The sequence below is a fragment of the Neomonachus schauinslandi genome, unplaced genomic scaffold (assembly GCF_002201575.2).
Source record: "Neomonachus schauinslandi unplaced genomic scaffold, ASM220157v2 HiC_scaffold_892, whole genome shotgun sequence".
In the NCBI taxonomy this organism is placed as follows: domain Eukaryota; kingdom Metazoa; phylum Chordata; class Mammalia; order Carnivora; family Phocidae; genus Neomonachus; species Neomonachus schauinslandi.
Genome location: NW_025409582.1, coordinates 1 through 11,708, shown reverse-complemented (window position 1 = coordinate 11,708; position 11,708 = coordinate 1). Strand labels below are relative to the sequence as shown.

Below are 11,708 nucleotides of genomic sequence, written 5' to 3'. Positions count from 1 at the left end.
GGAGTTTAATTTCTGCATATTCGAGATCTTCATGGGTTTTAATGTTATTCGAGATCTTCATGGGTTTTAATGTAGAAGAAGAGTATTGCCTGGGAATAATATTTAGCACGATTTACATACTCACGAAGGTATGGGTCTCAACAGTGAACGAGACTGTACCATGGGTGTGTCGGTGTTTAAATAAGGTGGCTTATTTTGTGTGACTTCTAAACTGGCTCTTCAATATAATCAGAATGGGTATTAGAATGGGTACATTCAGGTATTAAATGTGTTTATTCTTGTTTTCAAATGCACTGTCTTCTAAATTTTGCTGTGGAAGTATCAATTTTTTATGTAGATCAAACCTGTTTTCTCCCCCTTTAGATCAATAGGTAAGTCCTGTGATTTCTTGTGGTAAAATTGTATTTACAATAGTGAAAATAAATTCAAAAGTGTTTTCCTAACTAAATGAACATGCTGCTTGATCCACCTCTTTATGTCCTCAGATGAAATGAAGAGAACACTATTAGAATAACTACAGGTGCAAAAAAGGAAATGCAAGGAGGAAACCTCACCATTTGGAGCTTTTTTTTCCTGGAGGGTTTTTCTAGATACCCAACGTTAGAGATTGTTCTCTTCGTCTTCAGCCTTGTGATGTACCTGATAACCCTCTTGGGCAACAGCTCTCTGATCTTGGTCATTATCCTAGATTCACGCCTCCAAGCCTCCATGTACTTGTTCCTTGGAAATCTCTCTCTCGTGGATATTTGTTATACATCTGCTTCTGTTCCCACTTTGCTGGTGAACTTGCTGTCATCCCAGAAAACCATTACCTTTTCTGGGTGTGCTGTACAGATGTATCTGTCCCTTTCCATGGGCTCCACAGAGTGTGTGCTCCTGGCCGTGATGGCGTACGACCGTTACGTGGCCATCTGCAACCCCCTGAGGTACCCCATCCTCCTGAACAGGCAGGTCTGTGTGCACATGGCTACTGCCTCTTGGGTGGCGGGTTGTCTGAGCGCCCTGCTGGAAACCAGTTTCGCCCTGCGGGTACCCCTCTGTGGGAATCTCATTGATCACTTCACATGCGAAATCCTGGCCATGCTGCAGTTAGCATGCACAGATTCACTGCTCATGGACGTGATCATGCTGGTGGTCAGCGTGCTTCTCCTGCCCATCCCCATGCTCTTAATTTGCATCTCTTATGTCTTCATCCTTTCCACCACTCTGAGAATCAGCTCGGCAGAGGGAGGAAACAAAGCTTTTTCTGCCTGTGGTGCCCACTTGACTGTGGTGATCTTGTATTACGGGGCTGCCCTCTCTATGTACCTAAAGCCTCCTTCATTGAGCTCACAAGAAGTAGATAAGATCATCTCACTGCTCTATGGAGTGCTGACCCCTATGTTGAACCCCATCATTTACAGTTTAAGAAACAAAGAAGTCAAAGATGCCATGAAAAAAGTACTGGGCCAGATACCGTTGTATCAAGCACACGAACGTCTCTGACTCAGGGGTGCGCTCCTGGCAGAATTCACCACAGAAATTCTGCTCACCCTTAGAACACTGATTTCACCCCTCGCCCTGTAGTTTTACAGTTGTGACGTATGTGTACACCGAAGTGATTGCCCGTGGACAGTAGGAGGTTGCAGTTGGCATTTGGTAGTATTTTCTGTCTGCTGTGTTTCCTGGTTGGAGAAGTCTGGGTCTGTAGCATTCCCGCACATTTGCCCCTGCAGCAAACCTGGATGAATTCAGCCAGTGAGTGTTGGCGCCAGAAGAAATTGGTGCATGTTCTCTGCCTTAGAGCCTTTCTAGAATGAGGTGGGCGCATAAAGATACAAAGAAACAAATAATAGAGATTGGCCTTGATTATGCAAATGAGAAGATTAGAGAAAAATTGAAAGACTCGCTCAACATCACCCAGTTGCAGAGCTTGAACTGCGACATTTCTCCTCTTGTCTTGCAGAGCGTGTTCTTCCACTGCTGTGGTGGAACCCTCATTGCCCTTCCTCATTCAGAACTCCTGGTGAAAGCTCCCGACTTTCTGACTAAAGCCTCCAGTACCTGTGTGATTTGCTCACCTGCCACCTCTGCTTTTCTCAGCGCATAGACACTTGTGTAAATTGTACCTGTTTCTCGGCCCCGCACGAAGGCTTTGTGTGTGTCAGCCTTTTCTCCTTATTGGGTGACTGACTTCACAAGGGCCAGGAAACCTGTGAGAGCGTCCCGTTCAGGTTCACAGCAGCCATTGGGTAAACTAATACATTTACCAGCTTTACCCTAATCCCCGTGAGAAGTAAGTACCGCCTGTGAAGATGATGCAGGAGCACCGTAGGGCAGTGAGGTTTCTTGCTTTATATAAATAGGCAATGATTGCAGAGACCATGTTTGTATTAGCTGTTGTAAAACTTTTATTTGTATAAAAATTTTGCTTGTTAAAAACGCGGACTCTAGGCCTCTCTGCTCCCAGATATTCTGATTCAGTAGCTCTGGGGTGGGGTCCTGATAGCCTGCATTTAAAAATAGACCCCTGATGGGGTGCCTGGGTGGCTCAGTTGTTAAGCGTCTGCCTTCGGCCCAGGTCATGATCCCGGAGTCCTGGGATCGAGCCCCGCACTGGGCTCCCTGCTCAGCGGGAAGCCTGCTTCTCCCTCTGCCACTCCCCCTGCTTGTGTTCCCCCTCTCGCTGTCTCTCCCTCTGTCAAATAAATAAAATGTTAAAAAAAAATAGATCCCTGAGAAGTTCTGGTACAGATTTTGAGATTACCATACTTTGGGAGACATTGTTTCCGGCAAAAAATCTACCATTCCAAAATAAAAGTAGGATTCGTTCTCATTTCTCCCGTGTTGCCTTTTACTTTTGTTTTTCCTTCCATTGTTTGTTCCTCTGTGTGTGCCCTCTCATTTGTCTACTTCCATGTCCAGGGTAGGGAAGGGGAGAGGGTTTTGAGTGGAGGAAGGTTAACCCACCTGACAAATTTCAACATATGAAAGACCTAAAGAGTTTTAGTATTGGTTATTGAGTTCTGGATGCTTTCACTCGTAGGCCATCCCCTTAGATCTAAGCCTTCCGTTACATGTTCAGGGATGTGTAACCCACATAAAGAGACACTTTAAATTATCACTCAGCAAAATGCTGGTGATGCTGGGGTGCCTGGGTGGCTCAGTGAGTTAAGCATCTGACTCTTGATTGCAGCTAAGATTTCTCAGGGTTGTAGGATTGAGCCCCGCATTGGGTTCTGCACTGGGCGTGGAGCCTGCTTAAGATTCTTTCTCTCCCTCTCTCCCTGCCCCCCTCTCTAAAAAAAAAATTCTGGTGATGCAGCAGGGGGACAAATTTGATGCCAGGTATTGCTGCCAAGAGATGTTTGATAGTGGAGGATGAAAGCAAGCCCTGAGTAGTTGGCTTTGGGGCAGTAGAGGTGAGCTGACCATGAAGCTTTCATCCCAGAAGTAATTGTTTTTTCTGTTTGGATACCTCAACTTTCACAACCAGATACCACATGCATTTCCTGGTAATTTCAGAGTCATTGTCAAGTGGCATTCTGTAGGAGGCTTTTATTACAATAGAGCTGGCTTTTATGTTCGAGTAGAACGAATTATCCGCCTCCCAGAATTCGCGGTAATATCTGTGCTACAGAATATAAACAGGAATAACCAGAGTTTTAGACATATCTGAAATCTTTACTCTGAAAAGTGAATTATGAGAACTTAAAGACACAGCAACTGAGCAGCCTCTGTAATTAGTCATCAACTTTGACACAAGGAACTGAGTGAATTTGCATGGAAATGAGTTTCAGAATGGGATATGGATCAAAATGGGACACTGAAACAGATTAGAAATGACCCAGATGTCAGAAAAGGACTCATGATGGGACCCGGGCAGATCTCTCTGTAGCAGTTGGTACCTAAGAGATTAGGGGTTAAAGTAGTTATAGCCACATGGTACATAAAGTTGCTATGGAAAACAAGTGAATATAAATATAAATGTGTTTTATATATTATAGGTAATACTAAAGTTAAGTGTTGGTAAATGGTGCATTCCTTCATCTGGATTAGATTCCATCTCCACCATTACTAATTGCAGTCATAACTTTTAGAGTCTGGGTAAGGGGTCCTTTTCAGGTATTGTTAAAAAGAGGGATATATTGGACAGAGAAGGGAAAACAACATCTGACAGAGAGCCAATTGCTGAACGATTGATTACATAACCCAGATCTATGCTGTAGAAAAATCTGATCATGTTACTTCCCTGCTTAAATCCCTCAGTGGCTTGAAAACTTGAAGTCCTTAAAATGACATTCAAGGACTTTCTTAATCTGGTTACCCACCATTTGCATCCTGTGCTCTAGGTACATGCAACTCCTTCTAGTTTCATGGAAGTGTTATGCTCTGTCTTGCTGCTGCTTTTATTAGGAGCACTTATCATAATCTGTAACTTGATAATAATTTGTGGGTTGGCCTGTTTCATACCAGTTGCACTGGTGTGCAGGCTCAGGGAGGCAAGGGCTCTATCAGTTTCATTAACCATCGTATACCTAGGCATTAGCACAGGTCCGGCACAGAGAGGACATTTAGTGCAGATTTTTTGTGAAGGACCAAGTGCTCAGTGAGCATCTGTTGAATAAAAATATGCATGTAATAAACTTGTGATGGTAACTCAGTGAGGTACTTGATCATTCCTGAAGATGTCAGTGGTGACTTCTGAGTGTCAAAAAAGGCTGATGGTAGAGTTGAAGGGTTAATCATGAGTTGTGTTATAGACATGTTGAATTTGTCATGAGTTTGAGACCTATAAGTAGAAATATCAAGGATCAGTTGGATATGCAGGGGTTTTTTGTTTTGTTTTGTTTTTTTAGATTTTGATTTATTTATTTGACACAAAGAGAGCCAGAGAGCAAGCACAAGCAGGGGGAACGACAGGCAGGGGAGAAGTAGACTCCCTGTTGAGCAAGGAGCCCGATGTGGGGCTCGATCCCAGGACCCTGGGATCATGACCTGAGCTGAAGGCAGACGATTAACCGACTGAGCCACCCAGGCGCCCCAGGATATGCAGGTTTTAATTAATGAGAAAGATCAGCCTGGAGATGGAAATTTGTGACATATTTGCACATACATAATTATGTGATGAACATGGTTAACATGAACTTAGGGAGAGAGTATAGAGTGAGAAAATTGCTTGAGATGAAACTAGAGAAACACTAATATTTAAAGGCCATCAAACAGGAAATGCCAACAAAGGGGCATTGAAAGGGAGCACACTCTATTTAGGAAGAGGGCAAAAACCAGGATACAGATTCCAGTTTTGATCAACATGAAGTAAGCACGTGCCATCCCATTTCTCCCACAGAATGCAATTAAAAGCTCTAAGCAGCCCAAGTGTCCTGGGCTGATGACTGCTTAAAGAAGATGTGGTGTGTGTGTGTATGTATATACACACACACATATATATATGTGTATATATATACATTATACATATACATATACATAACATTCCATTATATATATATATATAATGGAATGTGGTGTGTGTGTGTGTATATATATATATACATTATACATATACACATACATAATATTCCATTATTTATATATATATATAATGGAATATTACTCAACCATAAAAAGAATGAAATCTTGCCATTTGCAATGACGTGGATGGAACTAGGGGGTATTATGCTGAGCGAAATAAGTCAGAGAAAGACAAATACGGTATGATTTCACTCAGGTGAAATTTAAGAAACAAAACATACAGGCAAAGAAAAAGAGTGAGAGAGAGAGAGAGAGAGAGAAATCAAGAAACAGATTCTTAACTGGGGGGTTGAGTGAAATAGGTGATGGGGATTAAGGGGGGCACTTGTCACGATGAGCACTGGTCCTTGTGTGTATCCTTGTATGTACGGAAGTGTTGAATCACTATATTGTACACCCGAAACTAATATTACACTGTTAACTATACTGGAATTAAAAGAAAATGAATGAGTTAATAAATAAATAAATCCTCTAGACAGAATGTGTGGAGCATCTATCTGAGGACTCTGAAAAATAAGATAGGAAGCAGACCTGGGAAGGAAACTACGTTGCAAGCTACCACTAAACTTAGGGTGAATTTCTGTCTCTCCTCCTCTCCCTCCCCCAGTATCTGTTGGCTTTGATTGAAGGGAAAGCTGAAACCCAAACCCACACACTGGGTTCAGTCAGAAAGAAAGATCTCCAGCAGACGTTCCCTTTTCTTTTTCAGTCTGGAAAGAGAAATGGGGCTCCTGTGTATCAGAAAGAGTGAAGTACATTCCCTGATGTTTTCCTATTATCTCCTGCCCAGATCCCCAGGCAGTACTGTGGGGACAGTGACGCCACCAGCGATGATGGCGGGGCAGGCACCTGAAATCCTTTGGACAGAACCCTTCTTCTTGACCGGAGGGACTGTGGTCCCAAGAGCACAGCAGGAGAACTTGTTGCTTCTCTTCTCTCTCCAGCCTCTCACTGTTTGGTACCTGAAGCAGAGACTTCCAGCTTCCAGAACTGTAAGAAAGTAAATTCCTGGTCAGTCTATGGTATTCTGTCATGGCAGCCTGAGGGGACTCAAACGTGGCCCCTTCCTCCATCTCCAAAGCCAGCAGATGAGTCAAGTCTCACATTGCATCACCCTGACCCTGCTTCGCTCATCACATCTTTCTCTAACTCTCTTCTGTCTCCTTCCACTTTTAAGGACCCTTGTGATTATATTTGGGCCAAGGCAGATAACCTCTCTCTTGTAAGGTCAGCTGATTAGCAAACTTAATTCCATCTGCAACCTTGATCTTCTTTGCCATGTATGTGAATAACACATTTTCTTTATCCACTCATCCATAGCTGGACATTTGGGTTGCTTCCACCTCTTGGCTATTGTGAATAATGCTGCAGTGAACATGGGTGTGCAGATATGTCTTTGAGATCCTGCTTTCGATTCTTTTGGATATGTAACCACAAGTGAGATTGCTGGATCATATGATAATTCTATTTTTAATTTTTTGAGGAACTTCCATACTATTTTCCATATTGGCTGCACTATATTACATTCCCACCAACAGTGCACAAGGCTTCCAGTTTGCCCACATCTTCGTCAACACTTGTAATTTTTTTTCTTTTCTTTTTTTATACATTAACCATTCTAATAGGTATAAGGTAATATCTCATAATGGTTTTGACTTGCATTTCTCTAGTGATTAATGATGCTGAGCATCTTTTCATATACTTTTTGGACATTTGTGTGTCTACAGAAATGTTTATTCCAGTGTTTTGCCTATTTTATTTTACTTTATAGTCTCTATTATGTCGTTGATTAAATGGTAAGTTCTTTAACATGGTACCTTGGCTCTCTTAAAATTCCTTTTTTCATGAGGCTTTATTTTTCTTTAGAACAGTTTTAGGTTCACAGCAGAATTAAGGGGAAAGTACGGAGATTTCCTATACACTCCTTGCTCCCGTCCCCACAGCCTTCACCATCATCAGTACCCCACAGCGGAGGGGTACATTTGTTATTCAATTGATGAACCTACATTGGCACATCACAATCACTCACAATCCATGGTTTGCAGTATGGTTTTACTCATGGTGTAGTATATTCTGTAGGTTTGGACAAACATATATGACCTGTAGGCATCATTATGGCATCCTACAGAGTATGAGACTTCATGGCATTTGCAACTGAGTACATTTCTTAAGCTTGAGAGTAATATTGTCTTTGGACCCTTTTATGAGCACTTTGAACCACCTCCACCCCTCAATATTCCACTGTTGCTCATCAGTAGAGATTATTTCACTTTGAAGGCACTTCAAATTTCCCTTAGGAGAAACTTTCTGAGAAGAAAAGTTCTCTTAACTAATGTCTCAGTTGGATTTTCCCAAGTTTGTTCCTAACCTGCTGCCTACCCACGGGGCTGAGTCCCAGAGTGTCTTATTTAACCTGTGTGCACTACCAGGGCAGAGCACCCCTTGGGTTCTAAACTGTAATGAATCTCGGTTAAACGCGGTTCCTTCCAGGGCAGTGAGAACTAGTCTATGACTCGTACCTGTGTAGTGGGAATAGTGTCATAATGAAGAAGTGAGGTGCTACAGAGAAAGAAAATCATTATGACTGTCTTGGTTAAGTAAGTTTTGTCAACAAAGGCATGCTCTTGCACTATTTGAAGAGTTAAGTCAAGTAGCTGTTTCTTCCAGAGGGCCATGGGAAAATCTCAGAGGCGTGGTGGAGAATATGGAATAAGAGAAGTGGAGAGGTGTGTATGCATCTTACTGCCCCTTGAGCAAAGAACTACCTTCCCAGTGTAACTCTTTTCTTAACTTCTGTTTCTTTACCTCAAATGGGCCTCCAGATTAACCAATACAACTTTCCATACTTTTAAAAAACTTAACATTCCCTGTATGTTTTTCCTCTTTTTTGAATAATAAGTAAGTCCTAGAGATTTCGTGCACAGTATAGTGAATATACACATCAATATTGCATTATAATCAAACTTGCTAAGAGACTAGAACTTAATTATTTGAACCACAGTATGTAAGATGATAGAGGTGTTAATTCTCACTACAGTGGCAATCACTACCATATAAAAATCTATCAAATTGACATGTTGTACACCACAATTTATACAACATTGTAAGTCAATCATATTTCAATAGGAAGAAGGAAAAGCAATTTTTAGAAAATAAACCAAAATATATGAAAAAAAAAAAAGGAAAAACAAAATTAGAGTCAACTACCGTTGGCTTCCATAAAATGGGTCCACTACTTGCTTGTGATATGTTTAATGTTTCTCCAAGTCAAATCACTGAAAACAATTTTATAGAATAACTCAGAAAGCAGAGCCATGATTTCACCAATTAAAAAGTTATTAAACCTTAAGTTGCATTGTATAATGTGAAGAATAGCTAATCCTTTGGCAATGAAGATAAACTGTCATTTACCTGACTTCATTAGAACTGAATTCAATTTACCATTTCTAATATTAAGAGAACTTATTAGAACATAAGACTGATGGCAGAGACCAAAATCTTTTTTTTCACCAGAGTTAGCAAGTCAAATATGAATTGTCTTTCATACCCTCTGTAAAATTCTTAACCTTTTTAGTCTTAAAAAAACAGAAAGCCACCAACTAGATTATGAAATTCATAAGTTCCATTGTAATCATTAGTCTCAGCCTCCCCCATCAACATTTACCCTAACTGTATCTAATCCTCATTCTTTTCTCCATTCACCCATACCTTTCAAATTCTCCCAAAGTTCAAAAAAGACAGTCTTCTCCCTGATTAATAATAGCTCATAAAACTCTCCAAAATTGCCTACTTTTTTCCCCCCTGCAGTTTTATTCTATTCAGTTGGGTATACTTATATATTATATTGTGAGACATTTTAAATCAGCTTTTTCATTGGTATTTTGTCAACTAACTTAGAAGAAATTCAAGGCCAGATGCTTTCTGTATGAGTGATCAGAGCACAAAAAAACAACAGAAAATATATTTTGTATTAGACATGGCTTTTTCAGTGCAGTAGGGCAACGGTGCTCATCCACAGTGAAGCAAGTGGCCAGTGGTGAAGTGTAGAGTGAGGTGAGTCAAGGATCTGAAGTAATCACATTCCAGATAGTCAGTGGGTTATGGGTATGTGCATTCCAAATGCCTATATTTTATGAAAGGCAGTGTGTTACTGACAAAGGACAACTAAAACAATTACTAAAGAACAAAGCTACTACCTCCAGATCTGGGATACACCTCCTGGGCTGCACGTGTACATTCCCATCCGGTGCTCCTCATCCATCTACCACTAGAGCGGCAGCAGTGGGAGGGGCCAACAGGTCGTCCATTTTCATCAGAGCAGGCTACTCCTTCAAAGCGTATGCCTTTTCCACATTCTTCGCAGTCTCCTTGTACCCGAAATCCTCCTTGAGACTCCCTTCTGCCTTCTGGAAGAATGCACTCTGATCATTTTCTATGAGGTTGAGAAATAAATATACCACGAGGGCACAGTTCCGTTTCCACAAGAGGGTACTAGCATTTCTCCTTCTTCCTGCTTTTCCCTGTGAGCTGTCGCCATAGACTTGGGGCGGGGGGGGGTGGTTCACAATTTCCAGTGCAGTGTGTAAACTCGGACCAAGCTGGGAAGGTGTAGTCATCTTGACATAGGACTGTGCATTCTTGCACGAATGGAGGCGTGCCATTTGTCTGCTTGAGGCATTCTATCATTTTTGCTGTCTGGTTATCACCAGAGATGCAGGAGACCAAAACTCTGGGAGTCAGAAGTCCGACATCAGTTTCATGAGTCAGCAGGGCTGGTTCTTCCTGGAGGCTAGGGAGAATCAAGTATCTCACCCTTTCCAGCTTCTAGGGACCGCCTACATCCTTCTCGGCTAGGCCCTGACTCCAGCTTCACAGCCCACAGGGTAGTACGAGCACACCTCCTCCTCTCTGTCCCTCTGCTTCCTTCCTGTTTCTCCTGATGGCCCATCTCAAGGAAGACAGTTTCCCTGACATTGCGGGAAGAGTAGCATCGTGCCCAGAACAGATGAAGACTGGTCGCATTCTGCTCCATATGGGTCAGAGCTACGCCTGCAATGTCTGTTAGTTTGAGAGGAAATGTACCGCCTACTCTAATTATTCTGAGCAGGTCTGGGAGGCTCCTTCCACTCTCGCGTTGCCTACCAGCTGTGCTTCAAGGAGAAGAATTTTAGGAGCTCATCAAAATTCTTTTTAATTTCCTTTCTAGCATTTGCTGTCTTTCAGCCACAGGCAAAAGTTAGCATGATGGCATTTACATCTGGGGAACAGCATTCCAATTTAAGAGAGACATTGATAAACAGGGGCTATGTTATATTTTAAGCACATCTTTCCCGAGTACATTTTCCTTAAAAAATTATTTTATCTTCTATTGTATTTTTAAATTCATAGTCTATGAATAAATATATTCTTGCAAAAACCATTAAAGCAAAATGCTTTAGCAAACTTCTCCTTTTACTATATCCACATTCTATCCCAGTCCCACCCCCAGAGTTAATTCCTCTAATCAGACCTTTCTTACACAATACTCTAGTAGTTCTCAAACTTTACTGTGCTTAAGAATTACCTGAAAAGCAAGTGGTGCGCAAGTGGCTCGATTCCTCAGCCCTACCCTAGAAATTCTGGTTCAGTAGGTTTGGGTGGGAAATGAGAATATGTTTTTCTAATTAGATCTTTTTTTTTTTTTTAAAGATTTTATTTATTTGACAGAGAGAGACACAGAGAGAGAGGGAACACAAGCAGGGGGAGGGGGAGAGGGAGAAGCAGGCTCCCCGCTGAGGAGGGAGCCCGATGCGGGGCTCGATCCCAGGACCCGGGGATCATGATCTGAGCTGAAGGCAGACGCTTAACAACTGAGCCACCCAGGCGCCCCTCTAATTAGATCTTAAATGATGCTGATGTTGCTGGTCCACAGACCACATTTTGCTATTGGCATATGGTATGGAAGTGGTATAGAAATATTTAGTAAAACTGTATATGGTGTTATGCATATGTTATACTGTTTGTAATTTGCTTTTAAAAACTAATAATGTGTCTTGGAAATATCATCATGGCAGTACATATGGGTCTACCATATTCTCTTAAGCTCCTATAGAATATCCTATATTGTCTTCTAATTTTTTGGGTGCTTACTATAATTTATTAGGATTTCCTTTTTTTTTTAAAAAAGACTTTTTATTTATTTGACAGAGGGAGAGAGA

At 41.6% G+C, this 11,708-nt stretch overlaps 1 protein-coding gene across 1 annotated transcript; it reads left to right on the top strand.

Annotated features, from left to right (window-relative positions):
• Positions 1–447: 447 nt before the first annotated feature.
• Positions 448–1,485, top strand: LOC110581788 (olfactory receptor 2K2). Its single transcript, XM_021691685.1, is given in 1 exon segment — positions 448–1,485. A coding segment is annotated over 1 exon segment (1,038 nt).
• The last annotated feature ends 10,223 nt before the right edge of the window (positions 1,486–11,708 follow it).